The sequence below is a fragment of the Phyllostomus discolor genome, chromosome 8, assembly GCF_004126475.2.
Source record: "Phyllostomus discolor isolate MPI-MPIP mPhyDis1 chromosome 8, mPhyDis1.pri.v3, whole genome shotgun sequence".
NCBI lineage: Eukaryota > Metazoa > Chordata > Mammalia > Chiroptera > Phyllostomidae > Phyllostomus > Phyllostomus discolor.
Window position 1 is genome coordinate 41,805,334 of NC_040910.2, and position 18,522 is coordinate 41,823,855.

At 39.7% G+C, this 18,522-nt stretch overlaps 1 protein-coding gene and 1 pseudogene across 1 annotated transcript; one reads left to right on the forward strand and one right to left on the reverse strand.

The window, feature by feature from the left end:
* Window positions 1–431: 431 nt before the first annotated feature.
* On the forward strand, window positions 432–11,704 carry ZNF317 (zinc finger protein 317). Its single transcript, XM_028520047.2, has 7 exons — window positions 432–636; window positions 5,557–5,679; window positions 6,183–6,322; window positions 6,801–6,927; window positions 7,439–7,534; window positions 8,019–8,104; window positions 8,581–11,704. The coding sequence occupies exons 2-7, from the start codon at window positions 5,649–5,651 to the stop codon at window positions 9,895–9,897; spliced, it is 1,797 nt and encodes a 598-aa protein (XP_028375848.1). The 5' UTR covers window positions 432–636; window positions 5,557–5,648; the 3' UTR covers window positions 9,898–11,704.
* Window positions 11,705–15,589: 3,885 nt separating this feature from the next.
* Window positions 15,590–17,454, reverse strand: LOC114504183 (annotated as a pseudogene).
* Window positions 17,455–18,522: the final 1,068 nt, after the last annotated feature.

Consider the following 18,522-nt stretch of genomic DNA (forward strand, 5'->3'; position numbering starts at 1 on the left):
TCAATGGGACAAACAAAAGGGTCGAGGGTGTTGCCAAGGTTTATAGGTGGAAAGGCAGGATTCCTATTATTTGCGTTTGAGAAGATGGAGTTCGGGGATTGAACTGTGGCATGTTAAAGTGTCTGTAAAATATCCAAGTGGTGAATGTCTCGTTTCATCTGGAATTCAGGTTAGAGGCTGTGAGTGGACATTTTGGGTCGTGAGTGTAGAAACAGTACTTAAAGAGGTGAGAATCGTTGCACCGACAGAGAGTGATTATAAGACGCCTGAGAACTGAGTCCGGAGACTTGCAAACATTTATGTTCGGGACACGTACTTAACCATCAGAATCCACCTGGGCACCCCTGCCACGCCCCCTAACCCGAGGACTCCATTTTCCAGAATCCTTTCCGCTCAGTGCTTCCGGGTTATAGCGGCCATTGAAGTCCCGCGAGATTTAGAAGGCGGAAGTGAAGCGGAAGCCATTATCCTCAGGAGGCGATCGCCGCTCCATACATGGGACGTAGAGAACTCCTCTATGGTTTACTCCCAGCTGTTGGTGACACTCCGCGTCCCCGGAGCGGATCGGAGCTTCGGTTGGAACTTCTCGACCTTTGGCGGCAGCTTCCAAGTCCTCGGCTACCCCTGCTCAATTGGGTAAGCCCGCTTTCCTCATTTAACCCTTTACTCCTGGTCTTCCTGAGAACACGGGAGGCCCACTAGAAAAGGAAGAGTTAGGGGAGCCGGGACCTGGGACTGGGAAGTCAGGTAGCCGGGCGAGGAGTGTGTTTTAGGTCCTATGATGAGCGATATAAAACGCTGGTGACGCGAGGACTGACATTTAGGACCATATTTAGAGGCCAGGGGCAGTAACTAGTGATCTGGTTAAAAACAAACAAAACGAAAAACCGACACCTTGGCGTGGAGAAGGAAAAGCCCGGCGAATGAGTTCAGGACATTATGGTGGCTCAGGAATTGGAGACCGCGAGGATAAATTACCTTCCTTTTGCTTTTGTGGTCAGTTCCCTTTTTCGGTCAGTTCCCTTTTGCGGTCAGTTCCCTTTTGCGGTCAGTTTTGTCTCATATTAGAAAGCTAGGCACACTGGTTTTCTTTTAGGCAGCGTTTGTCTCGAATGCCTTTTATATTTAATTTTTTTGGTTCACTTGTATATTTTTATGTTATTATGTTATTATTTTTATGTCACTAAGTTTGACTCTTATGTACCGTAAAGAGCATGTACTAGATTTAGAAATTCACTTCAACATTGTTAATTTAACTTGAGAGTTGGTCCATTAATAGTTATTGTGATTACTAACATTGTGCATTGATTTTTACCATTTTACTTGGTTCTTTTTATTTACCCTTCTCCTATAGGATATATGTGGGGGGAAAAGTATGAAAACACACACAAAAAAAAACAATTAAAAGGACAACATAAAGCAAATCCACAAATCAGGCCAAGAAAGATTATGAAACCTCAGAAACCTTTGTGCTCCTACATTGCATCCTCCTCTTCTCCCAAGATTTTCTGTATGGATTTTGCTGTTTATACGTTTCTCAAAAATGTATTTCTTTATTTTAGTAATTATTTTTGAATGGACTCACACTCTTTAAGTATTTTCAGACAAATCCTATTTTCCATATTGATGCAACTATGCATTGAGATTTCTAAATATCCTGTGGATGAAATTCATGCACCTACCCATTCATTCTTAGATACCTCGTGGCTTAAATTTTAGAGTTAATTTGTAAAGTTCCGCCTACTGGGGTTTTGTTTTCAGGTTGTGTTGAATATTAATTTTGAGAATATTGACATTAGTATGCCATTGAATCTTATAATTAATCAAAATTTCTCTATTTACACCTTCTATAATGTATTTCAATAAATTTTATGAATACTAACAAAAAGAATTGAAGGGTTGTTGGGGTTTTTTGTTAGATTTTTTTCCAGGGAACTTTGTGTGTGTGTTTGTGCACGCTTTGAAATTACAGTTTTTTGCCCAACAGCTTTGTATATTGAATATGAATTTCACAAGGTTTGCTAAAATATGTAATTCTCTTAAATTGTATGTAGTGTCCTATATGGTTTTCATAGATAATTTTATCTGTATAGAGTGAATAAGTAAATATTTATAAATATTATTTGTTCAGTGCACTTTTTAAAAAATTTCTTTACTGGATTAGCTGGGGACTTCTGGTAGCACTGAATGGAATTTGGATAGGAGACAAAGTCCTGTGTTTGACTTTAAGGGAATGACCTTTAGTGCTTGCCAGAGGCTTTTAAAGATAGTATTGATTAGATCAAGAAAACGCACTTCTTTTCCTAGTTTAAGAGCTTTTCTCTTCTCATGACAGCTGTAGCTTTTTACAAGTTATTTTCTTTTTCTAGTATCTACTTTTAAATGTTTGTTAATGTATTTCCAGCACCTTAAAGGATGCCTGGCCTCCTAGCCTGTGAAAGGCGCTAGTACTGTTTGTTCATGGAATCAGTGAGTGAATAATGTACTTTTCTTAACTTGTCTGATAGTGTAATGAATTATACCAATGAAGTTTTCTAATATTACATTAAATATGCATTGGAAAAGAACTTACTTAGAAAGGATACTTACTGTTGTACTATTTTTGGCCTCCATTTGCTGATTTTTGTTTGGTGATTTGGATCTGTGTTTGAGTAAAATTGGCTTGTAATTTTCCTTTTCAGATTTATGCCAGCCTTATAAAATGAGGTGGTGCTGTTCCCCCTTTTTCTCTAAACGCTGGAATATTTTGCCTAAGAATAGAGTAACTAGTTCCAAAAAGGGAGCTATATCAGGAAAAGCATTTAGGTTTGGAGTTTTCTTTGTAGGAATTTATTTTTTTTAAACTTTAATTGTTTAATTTTACTCTAGAGAAAAGGGAAGGGAGGGGGAAAGAGGGAAAGAAACATCTATGCAAGAGAGAAACGTCCATTGGTTGCCTTCCCTGGGACCAGGGACCACACCCACAACCCCGGGCACCTACCCAGACCTGTTCAGCACTTGTTATATCTTGTCTTCTTGCTATAGCCATTCTAATAGGGGTAAGGTGGTATCTCATGATTTTAATTAGCATTGCCCTGAGGATTAGTGATGTTGAGCCTCTTTTCGTGTGCCTGCTGGTGATTTGTATGTCTTTGGGAAAATGTCCATTTGGGTCCTTTGCCCATTTTTTAATTGGATTGTTCGGTTTTTTGCTATTGAGTTGTATGAGGGTCTTTTTTTTAACATATATATTATTTGGTTATTAACCTCTTGTCAGATGATTTGCAAATATTTTCCCATTTAGTAGGTTGCCTTTTCATTTTGCTGATTATCTTTCTTGCTGAACAGAAGCATTTTAGTTTGATGTAGTCCCACTTGTTTATTTTTGCTTTTGTTTGCTTTTGGTGTCAAATCAAAAAATATCATTGCCAAGACCTTTGTCAAGGATCTTACTGTCTGTTTTTTCTGTGACTTTTATGGTTTCAGTTCTTACATTCAAGTGTTTAGTCTATTTTGAGTTAATTTTTGTGTCTAATGTAAGATAGTGGTTTGGTTTTATTCTTTTGCATGTGGCTGCCTAGTTTTCCCAGCAACATTTATTGAAGAGACTGTCCTTTCCCCATTGTTTAATCTTGGCTCCTTTGTCATAAATTAATTGACTCTGTATGTGGGAATTTATTTTGGAGCCCTCAATTCTGTTTCATTGATCTATGTGTCTGTTTTTATGCCAACCTGTTCATTTTCTTAATGATGTTATTTGATGATTAAAATTTTTTTCATTTTGGTAGTTTAACTTACTGATGTTTTTGGTCTAGTTCTGTTTGTGTCTAGTCTAAAATATTGTTGTGTAATTCAAAGTCATTAAGATAGTATCTGGTTTTTATTTTGTGGTGTTCAATTCATTTCACACAGATTTTTTAATTCAAATTTTTGTGTGTGCAGTGATAATAGAAGTCAAAGTTCCTTTTTTCCCATTGAGTCTTTTAGCATCGTTTATGAAAAAGACTGTTATCCCTTTTTAAGTGAACAGTACTGTGATAACTATGTATGGTGCCAGGTGGGTACTAGACTTATCATGTAGATCATAAGTTATATGTGTCTTATCACAATGTCATACCCCGAAGCTAATATAATAATACCAACTATAATTTTAAAATAAATTTGTAAAAAAGACTGCTTTCCCTATTGAATTGCTTTGTTTCCTTATTGAAAATTATATAACTCTGCACTTGTAGGACTATTTCTTACTCTGTTCTGTCCCATTGATCTATCCGTCTATGCTTATTCTAGTAACTCTTCATTACTGTGGTAAAGTTTGTAGTATGAATCATCTAGGTGTGTTTTTCTTATTTAACATTGTCGGCTTTTCTAGATCTTTTGCATTTTGATACACATTTTAGATTTGATTTATCAATTTTTGAAAAAAGCCCTGCTGATTTTGCTAGGGACTGAATTATATCTGCAGATGAATTTGGGCAACACAAAATCTTTAATAATGCCTCTTGGGGTCCACAAAAATGATATCCCTCCCTACTTATTTAGGTCTTTAAGTGTTTTCAGCAGTGCTTAAGTTTTTATTGTTAAGGTCTTACACAGCTTTTGATTTATTCCTAGATATTTTATATATTTTATGCTATCATATATGGAATTGTTGGTTTTTTTTCTGGTTGTGAAAAACCAGAATGGTATATGCCTTTGAAAGGAATATAAGATTATTTGCTGAAAGTAAGGGTAATGGTAAGACAGCTTTTTATTCAGGAAAAAAATGTTGAGATTTTTACCTGGCTACTGGGAGATTAGAAGATTGAGTCGCCTCGTATGCATTTCTTTAGTGTAGATACTCCTCTTGGGGTAGCACCTCTGAGTTTCGAAGGCTACTGATTGTGTGCGGGATGGTCTTTGCTGATTTGGGGTTATAATAGGCAGAGGGTTAAGGGAATTTCGACAAATAAATTGTAGATACGATGGATTGTGATGAATCTTGGCCTGAGATGTGGCAGTGAGAAGAAGAATTTGTTGTTAGGGGGCAAAATGGTAGAAGCATGAATTGCCTGGAATCCTCTCTAAAGTGAAAGAGTTCGTGCAAGAAGAACGTTATGTGGAAGTTTTGTCCACAGAACAAATTTCTAAATCATTGTCTGCGAGGTAAAGTTGATAACTAGAGATGACAAGGCCCACAGTTGTGTATGTTGGTATGGAGCATGAAGCCAAACAGCATTGGAGATGGGAACTTGTAGTGATAGCTGGCCTGTCTTCATGGATACTAGAAGCACCCCAAACCATAGCAAACATTGAAGTTGAAGAACAGACGTCTACAGCCCAAGTGTTTAATGAGTGAGGGAGTTTAACAGAGTTGTACTTTATGACAAATTACTTGGAATGAATCTGAATCTTATTTGAAGCAGGTCAAGGTTCTCCACCACATTGCCTGGAGGTTTTGCCTAAGTAAAGACTTGGGAATCAGACAGGATTTGCGGCTTAAAAGAGGAAATACTGGAAAGCAAAAATCAGAATTGTCCTGTGATCAGGAGATAAAAAGCCTTGACTTCTCCTAGTAATCTATTTCTTTTACCTCAGAGGCCTGCTCCAAGAGTCCCATGCCAGCAAGAGAGTAGCTTTCTGATGCCAGTGCCCTGTTGTTCAGGCAAATTCATTGTCATTCTCACAGGATGGCAGCTGTTGATCTCTCCCCCACATGTGGTAAGTTCTTGGGGTAAAGAATACCCTCAGAAATCAAGTTTAAGTGACTGCTGCCACTTCACCAAGGACAGAGGGAGGGCTGCCATGGGAGGATGGATGAACTGGAAAGCAGTGGGAGCAAATGCCTGGGAGGCCTCCCAGGTGCCCGATTCAGGGTCTTTGTGAGTTTTGGTGAGGGAAGGAGTGTGTATAGTGGTGGGGAAGGAAGAATACAAGTGTAACCCTGCACTATCACATTTGTTATCTTGATAGATCGGAGAAAAATAAAAGCTCTACCTCTTAGAGCTTTAATTTTTTCATTCATAAATTCAGAATATATATCACTTTCTTTATGGTGTGTTGGTCCACCTTTCTTTTTCTTGCCTTTGAGCAGAACAGGGCTGCTGTGGATTGTTACCAAATGTGTGTGTTTGTGTTGATTGGGGACATGCATGCACACGTACAGTTTCGTGGTTTGTGAGTGTCAGACAAGCTTTCATTCTCATGGATCCTATCTTCTGTAGCGGCATCTACCCAGGACCTTGCCCATATCCAGGAGTCAGAAATTCCATTTGCTTTGAAAGACTATTCTTGTCATCAAGATGTGGACCTACTGGCTTACAATGGCCTGGAGCTTCATATGCCAACTAATGTTGGTTCCCAGGTACACCAAAATCTCAGGGCCCTGAGTGTGGGAGAGTCACTTTCTAGAATACCCCCAATGTCATATAATACAAATTTTTTTAGACCCTTATTTGGGCTAATTGAGGCCAATCTGGGATCAAGAGAAAGAGCCAAAGAATGTTTTGAGGCCATCCTGGTATCAGAGTTGTTAGGGAAAATGACTTATGTACCAAATGTTTCTCTTATAATATAGTTCAAAGGGCTCAGGCCAGGCTAAAAGTGGAGAGAGATTTTGGCCTTATGTCAAGGTTGCATCTAAAACAATGAGACAGGATGAGATTACCTCACAGGGAAGACAAGACAACTACAGGCTGGCTTCTGAAGCAAATGTTGAGATATAGCAGAACCCTGTACTGAAAATCCTGTGTTTTGAGTCTCTCATACCCAGTCTCCAGCCCCTGTCATCTTTGAACACAGGTTGGTTTCTCACTGACCCCAAATGTGTGTGTGTGTTTCAGGACTCAGTGACTTTCCAGGATGTTGCAGTGGACTTCACTGAGAAGGAATGGCCCTTGCTGGATTCTTCTCAGAGAAAACTGTACAAAGATGTGATGCTGGAGAACTATAGCAACCTTGCCTCAGTCGGTAAGACTGGCATCATTTCTTCATTTATGAATCAAATGTTTTTAAGTGTTTACTGTGACCTAGCAGCTGGGTGGGGATTTGAAACACAATTGTGACCTGGTCCTCCTGGTATCTCCCCATGGATATTGAGACAAGTCAGTTGCATTGGCTGTGGAGGTTATCAAGTGTGTCTGAGCTTGGGCATAGGATTCCTTCTTTCTTTTTTCTTCTTTTTATTGAATTTATTGGGGTGACACTGGTTAACAAAATTATACAGGTTTCTAGTACACATGGGCATAGGTTGTGGACCTAAGAAATCCTTAATTTCTGAGTTAAAAAATCTTTTGAAGGGCAAAATGTGTGGGTATTTGTGTTTCTGTTTTTTATGAAAGCGTTTCACTGTGTCCCTTAGAAATTTGTCACCATCATTTTGCTGCTCCTAAGTCAGTCTTGTCCATCTTCAGAGCTTTGACTTCAGAACACATGTCCTCTGCACGATCCTCCCTCAACATGTGTCTTTCCCCGTGAGTAGGGTGTCAGGTGGGGAAACCCAGTCTCATCTCCCACTTGGAGCAAGAAGAGGAACTGAGAACAGAGGAGAGGGGACTTCTCCAAGGCACATGTCCCGGTAAGCACCAGGCGAACACAAGTGCTTCTGAGTATTGACTATATCCAGTGACTGAGGTGGAGGGAGGGCCACTAGCAAAGGTCATCCAGGGGAATTTGAAGACGCTCATTGTCTTTTGCTGCCCCTCCATTCTCTCATAGGTGCTTTGGTTTCACTGTCCTCTCACCTTGGAATTTGACATGTCTATGTGGACTTTTTCTTCTGTCCTTTCATAGTCCATATTCCTGATCATATTCTCTCTGTTATTACTAGTATTGGTCCTTGGAGAATTATTTGGTGTGCTGACATACGTGTCTGCCCTTGTTGTTGCCAGGTATCTCCCACAGACAGGTTTTTCAGTCTTTTTCACTTATGTGCATTCTTTCGGTTCACATCACCTTTCTTTCTTTAGGGTTATTCTCTAAAAATTCACCCATTTTTGTCACCAGCATGCCACCATTTTTTTTCCTTACCAGCAGATTTGTCTTTTTCCAATTTGTTTCAGATTGGGAGATTCCATCTAAAACCAGATGGTCCATTCTCATGCAAGATATCTTTTTTGGGGAGGAAACATCCAGCGGTTTGACAATGGTAAGATTCCCTTGGCGTGATGCTCGATCTTCCAGATCAGGATACAATTGGGGCAATGTGAGGTAGAAAAGGAGCTTAAGAAGTAGGCCAGTGGCATTCCCCAAGAGGAAACAGTGTCAGAGACACTGAATATTACCAGTTACTAACCCCAAATTTTTCCAGTTAGAGTTCTGATGAATGCTCCTATGACTGTTTGTCATTGAGTGCTGGGGCTCAGTTCAGAAATTAAACAGTTAACAAAGTGTATGTAGAGAGCTTTGTAATGGTGGCACACATGGAACCTTAGGGCATACACAGCATTCACTTGTTCTGTTTGATAGAGCCCACGTGGGGCAGGAACAGTACTTTGCACTGTGAATTATGACATCTTTAGACATAATGACGTGCTTTGATTTATGTGTTTATATGGGGATAGTTCTTAGGAATGTAATGAATAGTGGAAATACCTTAGTCAGCACTTATCTTTCAATTAACAGGAAGGAACTCATCTTGGAGAGAAATCCACTGAATATGCCCTATTGGAAGTCTTTGGCATGGGTGCTCATCTTACTCAGCAAATGGGAAGGCACGCTGGCAAGAGGCCCTATCACCGCCGGGACTGTGGGGTAGTTTTCAAGAACAGGTCCCACCTAACTCAACATGTGAGCATTTACAATGGGAGAAAAATGCATGAATGCCATCAGTGCCAAAAAGCCTTCACCACGAGTGCTTCCCTCACACGGCACAGGAGAATTCACACTGGGGAAAAGCCCTATGAGTGCAGTGCCTGTGGGAAAGCTTTCAATGACCCCTCAGCACTTAGGAGTCATGCGAGAACTCACCTCACAGAGAAGCCATTCGACTGCAGTCAGTGTGGAAATGCATTCCGAACGCTCTCCTCCCTGAAGATACACATGCGAGTGCACACTGGGGAGAGACCTTACAAATGTGATGAGTGTGGGAAGGCGTATGGCAGGAGCTGCCACCTCATTGCTCACAAAAGAACCCACACTGGAGAGAGACCCTATGAATGTCAAGACTGTGGGAAAGCTTTCCAGCACCCCTCACATCTCAAAGAGCATGTCAGGAATCACACTGGGGAGAAACCCTATGAATGCTCCCTGTGTGGAAAAGCCTTTCGATGGAAGTCTAATTTTAATTTGCACAAGAAGAACCACATGGTAGAGAAAACATATGAGTGTAAAGAATGCGGGAAATCCTTTGGTGATCTCTTATCACGGAGAAAACACATGAGAATTCATATTGTAAAGAAACCTATTGAATGTAGGCAGTGTGGGAAAACATTCAGAAACCAGTCCATCCTTAAGACACACATGAATTCTCACACTGGAGAGAAGCCATACGGGTGTGACCTGTGTGGGAAAGCCTTCAGCGCAAGCTCAAACCTAACTGCACACAGGAAGATACACACCCAAGAGAGACGCTATGAGTGTGCTGCCTGTGGGAAAGTCTTTGGTGATTACTTATCTCGTAGGAGGCACATGAGCATTCATCTTGTAAAGAAACGTGTCGAATGCAGGCAGTGTGGGAAAGCCTTCAGAAACCAATCAACTCTTAAAACGCACATGAGGAGCCACACAGGAGAGAAGCCGTACGAGTGTGATCACTGTGGGAAGGCCTTCAGCATAGGCTCAAACCTTAATGTGCACAGGAGAATACACACTGGGGAGAAGCCTTACGAGTGCCTGGCCTGTGGGAAAGCCTTCAGTGATCATTCATCTCTTCGGAGTCATGTGAAAACTCATCGGGGAGAGAAGCTCTTAGTGTCGTCAGTGTGGAAAAGGCTCCAATGACACACCTTTAAGAAACATGGGAGCTCAGACTGGAAGGAAACCTCGTGAGTGTAAGGAAGGCAGGAGAGCCTTTCTGAACTCGTCTTACTAGACAAGTTCATGAAACTTGGAAGACATGAAACTTGGAAGAAATACAGTTTTTGTAATGACTGGAAAGACCTGAGTTTTTTTCTCATCACTTTGGAGATCTGTGAGAATTCCTGCTGAGGGAGAAAATGTGTATCTGTGGTGTGGAGAAGCCATCAGTGTACATCGAACACTTCACAGACATGACAACTTAAGGAGAGAAACTTTAGCCTGCTGTTTAAAGTTAAAATGACTACAGTATCACCTGGTACCTACTGGGCACATGAGTAAGCACACTAGGGAGAATATGTAAATTCATCAAATGGGCAAACAATTTCTGGTCCTACTGTATTCCTCATGAGAGAAGTAACACAAAAGAGAAACACCTATAAAATAATAAACATGGGAAAGTCAGTAATAGGTCAGCTAGCTACAGCCAGCTGTCTATTTATGTACAGTTCTCAAGAACAGTTTACATTTGTAAGGAAAAATATGTGACAGAGACTGTATGTGGCCCACAAAGTCTAACATACTTGCTGTGTAGCCCTTTACAGAAAAAGTCTGCTAGCCCCCATTGCACAGCAGTGGTTCTCAATGAGCTAGTTTTGCTCCCCAGGAGACATTTTGCAGTTTCTGGGGACAATTTGGGTGTTAAAACTGGGGGAAGTGTTACTGATGAGGTTGGAAGACATCAAGGATGCTGCTAAACATCCTACAATGCAGAGGAAGGAGCCTCCCAGAACAAAGACTTACGTGTCCCAAATGTTGATATTGCCAAGGTTGAGAAACCTTGGCCTATAGCAGCCCCTCAATTTTTATGCAATTTGAGTATTTACAGTAGAATGTTTAAAACTTCAAAAATACAATCCTGTTGTGGAGATGATTCAGCCACAGCCCCCCCACTTGAGCTTATGAGAATTCATTCACACCCCGATTGAATTTTTCTAGTGAATAGGAGATTGTGTTTGTCTTTCATCATGAACACAGACTAGCTCATAAATTTTTAGTGTTCGTTTTTAAGATTATGCTCTAAATTTCCCTAATATCACAAAAGGTTTGTATGTAGTAATCTTATAATTTTATTCTTAATAATGTGTTAATTTTCTTCTGGATGACTTGACCAGTAGACTCTATAAAATCTTATGTACTGTGTAACATGGGTATTTTAGAAAAATGCCTTTTTGTTATGGTTTTCCAAATTGAATGCATTGCGGTAAGAGCATGATGTCTTCATTAGGTGTGTCCTTTGGGATGTCAGCCAATGTGGCATATACTTGTAGTTGCTTCCCCAGTATCTATTTTCTATATCAAGAAAACCCATTTTTTGTCAGGTTAGTACCTTTGTCAGGTATACTGTTTTTTAAATCTCTTAAAACGTTTCCTCACATCTAGTACTGTCCACGTTCCAAAACCTGGCCACTAACAGATAAGCAGATGTTACTGTATAGGCTCTGAAAATACTCTTGAAAAAGAGGTCTTTCCTACCTGAATTCTTCTCCACATGTTTGTTTTGTTTTCTCCCTACTTCTTACCTTCCCAGGTCATCCAGTATCTAGTGTTAAAAGATACATTTTGTGACCAAAAGGATGCAATGCACAGATTAGGGAGGATCATGTAGCAAATTCACAAATGAGTCTGGCCTTCCCTGTGGCTTCTTTGAGTGTCTCTAACAACCCTGGATTTGTTATTTCCTGAGTTCCTACTACATAAAAAAAAATAAAATTGGTAATTGGTTTAAGCTGCTTTGGATGTTTCATTTTTTTTTTCTATTTACTAGTTGTTTTTTTAATTGGTGGAAGGAGGGTTCTGCTTCATCCAGGTGAATGCTATCTAAACCATTCACCTGGTCATTGGTGAGGTTTGCTTTTTTTTTTAAGATCTTATTTATTTTTTAGAGATATAGGAAGGGAGGGAGGAGAGGGAGAGAAACATTGATATAAGAGTAGTGCTTGTATCTAAGCCCTGGTGTCTGGTTCCAGGCCCCTCTTTATGTCAGGGCTTGTTCCGTGCCCCAGGTCTATAGAGTGCATTAGGATATTTGCCTTCAAGTTGCTTCCATTCTATGTAGGGTTGTGGCACCTGGAAAATTAGTAAATATATTGTGTGTCTGATGGTGGGCAGTGCAGTGGAGGAAAAATTAAGCATGGTGATGATGGAGAGAAATGTGGCCTTCAGGGGAGCTATGGAGTGGGTAGGGGGAGCCTGTTACAGGAGACATTTGAGCAGAGATGTAAATGACCTGTAAGTGTGGGTCATATAATGTGGAGAAGAGCACCCTCAGGAGTTCAAAGGCCATGAAAAAATGTGCATAGGATAAAGGGGCCAGTGTGACTGGAGTGGATCAAGCTTGAGAGCTACAGAAGATGATGAGGTCAGAGCTACATGAGGGTCCTGATCCATGGGCACATCCTGTGGCTTAAGTGGGAGGACTTTGCCTTTCATTCTCAATGTAGAAGGTTTTGAACAGAGGAGTGGCAACTATACAGTTGATGATCTTAAAGGATTACAGTGGCTTCTGGGTTTATAGGCTAAGTAGAGGGACAGGTTAAAACAAACCTGTTAGGTCATTGCAGAAGTCAAGTTACATATCATGGTGGTCAGATTAGCAGTGATTTGAGAGTCACAGTAATGACTACATATGTAGTTTCATTTTCACTTTCAGATTATGTATTGTCCCCCAGTTTACCTTTTCAACTGCTGATGTATAATTAGTTACTGGACTGTTTCCATTTTCCCAGTTATGAGCAATGCTGCTTTATGAAATTTTGTACATGTCTCCCGGAGCACTGGTGAGTTATTTCCACAGTGTGGGATTGCTGGGTCATGAAGTCTGTACATGTTCTGTTTATTAGTAATGTCTAAGTCATTCCTACAGTGTTGATTATTTGTGTGTGTGTGATAATATTTAAAACGGGTTGTAGGGAAATGCAGAAAAATGCTTAAATCACACATGTAGAGGAAAATTATCATGTGAATACATGTAATCAGGCAGGAAAGAGTATTACCAGCATTCCTGATACCCCTTCTTGTCTCATGTCAAACCCTCATGACAAACCCTTCCTTATCTCTAGATGAAAAAGCCAACATGGTTTGGATTTTTTCTTTCTTATCCCTATAAAAATGGAACCATACAGTATATGTTCTTATGTTTCTGCCTATCTGTTTTTTTTTTTTCTATTTTTTAGAAGGGAAGGGAGAGAAACATCAATGTGCAGTTGCCTCTCATGTGCCCTGCACTGGGGACCTGACCCACAACCCAGGCATTTGCCCTGACTGGGAATTGAACCCAAGACATTTGGGTTTGCAGATTGGCACTCAGTCCATTGAGCTACACCAGCCAGAGTGTGTGTGTGTGTCTGTCTTAATTTTCCCTAATATTTTTGCGAAATGGAGGCATATTGTTTTGAGTATTTCTAAGTAGCACATTTCATTGTGTTCCATTGTTTTGAATATTCCACAATTCGTTTAAGCAGTTTGTGATGATGGACGGGTATTAGATATTTCAGTTTAGTTCTATTGTGAATAATGTTACTATGAGCATATTTTAATATTTCTGATAGTGTACAAGTGTAGGCATTTCTTTTGGGTGTGAGCTCTTTACTGAAACCTGTGGGTCACATGGGATGCATATGTTCATTTTTCCAAAGTGGTTATGCAAATTTGCTTTCCAAGAAGCTATTTTGTTGAGTTGGATAAGATACTGAAGTTGCCTGTTTTTTTCTTACTAATTTGTGTATTTCAGATATCCGTTCCAGAGCCCTGTGATTGGATATGCTTTGCAAATACTTTTCTCCCACCCTGTAGCTTGTGTCTTCAGTGTTTTAATTGGTATTTTTTGATGAAATGAGTTCTTAATTTTAATGTCATTTAATCTTAACGGACAGCGCTCTTTTCCTGAGTAGAAATATTTGCCTACCTTGAAGGCAAGAAGATATTCTATGTTTTCTTCTACAAGTTCTATTGTTTTAATATATACATTTGCACTTCTGATCCACATAGAATTGATTTCTTTGTGTATTGTGTGAGGTAGGATTGAGTTTTATTTTTTTCACATTAATCTGGATCATTTATTTAAAAAGTACATCTTTACCCTAGGGATTTGAGCTGTCACCTTTGTCATATACTAAGCTTTATGTGTCTTTGGCCTTATTCTAAACTTTATTCTTTTGTTACAATGTTTAAGTTGTAAGAGACTTTATTATAATTTTTAATGTCTGTATGGACTGGTTTCCCCTTATGATTTTTCTTTTTAAATATTTCCCTAGGTATTTTTTTTTTATATTTATACTTTCCTATTATCTTGTCCAACTCTTAAAATTAGCTTGTTGGTATTTTTATTGTCATTGCCTTGAATGTATAAGTTCATGATGGGAGAACTACATCTTGATAATGTTAAGTTGTCTTATCCAGGAACAGGGAATGCCTTTCCATTTGTTTGCCTAGTTGATGTTTGTCAGGAATGTTCAAAAATTTTTCTTACACAAATTTTCCTTATAACACGTTTTCATTGTTTTCCTGAAGTATTTAATCTTTTATTGTAATGAGATTTTTCATTACCATTATGACTTTTTTCATAGTTTCTGTATAAGAAAGCTACTAACTTTGTATCTTAGTTTTATAACTTGTTATTTTACTGAATTCTTTTACTTTTTAAGTTTTATTATTGCTTTTCTGGGGTTTTCCAGGCATACTGTTGTATCATCTGGAAATTGTTTACCAGTTTTTAAGCCTGTAATTACTTTTGCTTGCCTAATTGCATTGGCTAGTACCTCTAGTACAGTAATAAATAGTAGCAGTGATAAATAGTGGGCATTCTGGCCTTGTCCTAGGGTTAAGGCCCCTATTGTTTTTCTGTTAATTAAGACAATGCTTTTTAGAACTAAGGTAAATGTTTATTTTATCATATTGTGAAGGTATTTTATATTCTTGAAAGTTTTTACCGTGAATGGGTTTTGAATTTTGTCAGTTTTTCTGAGCATCTATGAAGATCATGATTCTTTGTCTCTTCATGTGTTAATATATGACTTAAAGAGATTAGCCAAAGAGCATATATGCATATATGCATAGCCATGGACACAAACAATGTGGTGAAGGCTATGGTGGGGGCAGGGGCTGGGTGGAGGGGGGCAAACGGAGAATGACATGTGGGACATCTGTAATAGCATCAACAATAAAAAAAAGTCTTGCATTTTGAATGAATTTCACTTGGTCATGGTGTATTATTAATGTGGTTTTAGAATCTGCTAGTATTTTGTTTGAATTTTGCATGGTATGCATGAGTGATAAATGGTGTGTAGTTTTCTCTATACTTTATCTGGTTTAGGTATTATATTTGCTTCATAAGAGGAATTAAGGTTTCTTAATTTCCTTTTCAATGCTCTGGAGTAATTTATACAGCATTAGTACTCTGGTTTTGGAAGATTTAGTAGAACTTCCTGTGAAACCGTCTGGGTCAAGTGGTTTTTTAATGGGATATTTCCTTAGGAACTTTTATTTCTTTTATGGACATTGCTCTGTGTTAAGCTTTCTAACTTGAATGGCATTAGTGTTGGTAATCTATTTTCCTAGGAAATTGTCCAATTCATCTAGTGTAGAGGTCAAAGATGATTTTAAAATCATCTCACGATTTTAAAAATGCTTTCTGATTCAATGGTCAACACCTATTTTTTTGTATATTTGTTTTTTCTTTTCCTGAATCAAATGAACTAGTGGTTTGTTGTTGTTGTTTTTAATGGAATTTTGACTAGTTAGATCTGTTGTTCTCTTTTCCTCATTATTTTTTTCAAAACATAAAAAAACAAACCAACCTTAAAACCAAACTTTAATTCCAGCCTAACAGTGCCAGGTACAATAGCTGCAGACAGATTAGGTACAGTGCTGTGTGACCACTCACATGTGGCTCCAAGAAGTGGTGCCCCTGCCCCAGGGAATTTACCTTCAAGGGGCTAAGCCAAGGGGAAAAGAGGAGTCCTGCAATAGAATGGGGGCAGGCAGGGGGAAAAGGCACTACTTCTTGGCAAAGGAGATCTTCATAGGGTTGTTCTGGGTAATCTTTAAGCCCTGTGGCCAGTCCCTAGGAGCCCCTGCCTGCGCCTCATTGTCAAATTCCATGAAGGCCATGTCATACCACTCTGGGACCAACCAGACCTCCTTGAAGCCAGGGAACTGGTTGAAAAATATGGACAGTGTGAGCTCATTAGTCTCCTGGCAGGTTGGGGAGGAACAAGATGTGATCCTGTAGGTATTCTAAAAGAGGCTGGTAGGTAGCATGTGGCCCGGCATAAGCCGCTGTGGGGGCATGGACCCTGGTGGTGTCTGCTGGGGGTTGAGGCCTGGAGGTAGGATCATGCCAGGGGATGGCATGTAGGGAGGCTGATCCAACATGTGGTGCATGGTGCAGGGAGCCTAAGTCATTGGCAGCATGCCTGGGACAGGCCCTGGGGACAGGCCCTACTAGGAGGGCAACTGTCCCACCCTGCACAACCTTCTTAGCAGCCAGGGTCTCTTGGTTTCCCTCTTCTCCCATTTACCATCCTGCTTCACGAAGGTACCCTTCATCTTGGCAATGATACCCAAATTGGTCTTGGTATACTGGGTGTGCATGGGCTTGTCATAGAAGGGGAAACCCTGCATGGAGCACAGGGCTTTGGTGGTGCTGCTGACCTCCTTGAAGGTGACAAAGGCCTGGCCCTCATCTTCAGCTCCGTGACACCAGGATATGCAGGATCTGGCCAGACTGGGAGAAGGTGGCATATAGAGACTTCTTCAGCTCATCCTTCTTGAGGTTGTTGATGTAAATAGCATGATTGGTGTGGGTCTGGGGACCCTCCATGGAGGGAGGTGCCCATGGTGGGGTGACAGAGGCATGGTCTGGCAGGTGGCTCCCACCAAGTTTCTGAGTGCCGAGCACCTTCCCCATTAATTTCTACTGTTATCTCCATTTCTCTTTATGCTTTCTTTTGTTTTATTTTGCTTTTCTATTTTTCTTAACCTGTAATTAATTTCTTCTTAATCATTAATTTTATTGACAAGTGTTTTGTGCAGTGAATTTTCCTCCGATCTCTGCTTTAAAATGCATTCCGTAGATTCTAATATATATATCTTTATAATCATTTCTTTAAGAATCTAATTGAAGTTTGTATTTCTCCTTTTGTGCAGAAGTTACCTAGTTACCCAGGTAGCCTTTTTTTTTTGTTTTTGTTAGGTGTATTGTATGTTGATTTTTCTTCAAATTAAACATAATATGTCTTGATGTAGATTTTCTTTGGTATTAATCCTGCTTGATGATCTCTTAGCTTCCTGGATCATGGTTTGGTGTCTGCCATTCATTCATTCACTTTGGAAAATTCTCATCATTACCTCAAATATTCTGATTCTTTCATTCTTTTCCTAGTACTCCCATTACATGTTACACCTTTTGTAATTGTCCCACAGTTCTCAGATACTCTGTTTTTTTCCTCCTTGCATTTTCTTTTTCAATTTCCAGCATTTCCTTTGCTTGCTTACATTTACCCTTTTGTTTTTGTATGTTCACTTTTTCCACTAGAATCCTTAACATTGATCATAGTTATTTTAAATTCCCCATCTGAGTATCCCCAAATCTCTGTTATATTCCACTCTTTCTGATGCTTGCTTTCTCATTTTAGATGTTTCTTTCTTGCCTTTTAACATGTCTTGCAGTTTTTTTTGTTGAAAGCTTGTCATAATGTGTTGAGAAAAGGGAATGGCAGTAGATAGATAGGCCTTTAGTGGTATATTTTTATTTTTTCCTAGCTAGAAGTTAGTCTTTTACTGGTTGCTGTAGCTATTGGGTCAGAGGCTAAAGCTTTCTCTAGTGTCCTTGTTTTTGTCTCCCCTGTTTTCTTTGGGTCCCTCTACAGACTCTTTGTATAAGGGCCAAGATGAGCAGTTCTTTTCATTGTATTCCCACTATACAGAAGGCCTAGAAAATTATTCTCACCCTTTAGTGTAAGCAACACCTGGAACACAAGTTATGTCTTTAGCCCAGTGCTACTTTCCTAAATTCAGAATAAAAGCTGATTGTTTTTTCAGACCTACCCAAATGCTCCTTGGGAATCTAAATAAATATATCTGCTTCCAAAGACAGGTTTCAGACTCACACCCTCAACAATTGCTCTGACTTAATATTTATCATTATTTTTTAAAAACTAGTTTTTCTGCCTCACACAAGGTAGATTTAAATATTTTCTAGGTAGGTTAATAACAGTCTTCCACACACCACAGTAAGGTAGTCATTAGCCTGTGCAAGACACAGGTGAGAAGAATCAGCTTATCAACTCTGGTCTGACCCTTTGTCAGTGCTGACAGTTCAGACTGCTCCGCCTTTCCTGCCTACACCAAAGGATGAGTCACTTGGGCTGATGGGGCCTGATGGGAGGGGGCGTATGGCCACTGGGATTCTGTCTGTCATTAGCCTTCCTGACACCTCCACCCTTCCTTTGCACTCGGAATGCTGCTGTGCAGGTGTTTGGGTGTCGTGGGAGTACTTTTACATCCTTGAAGGGTGCTGAGTGTTCTGCAGGCCTTGGTCCATACTTT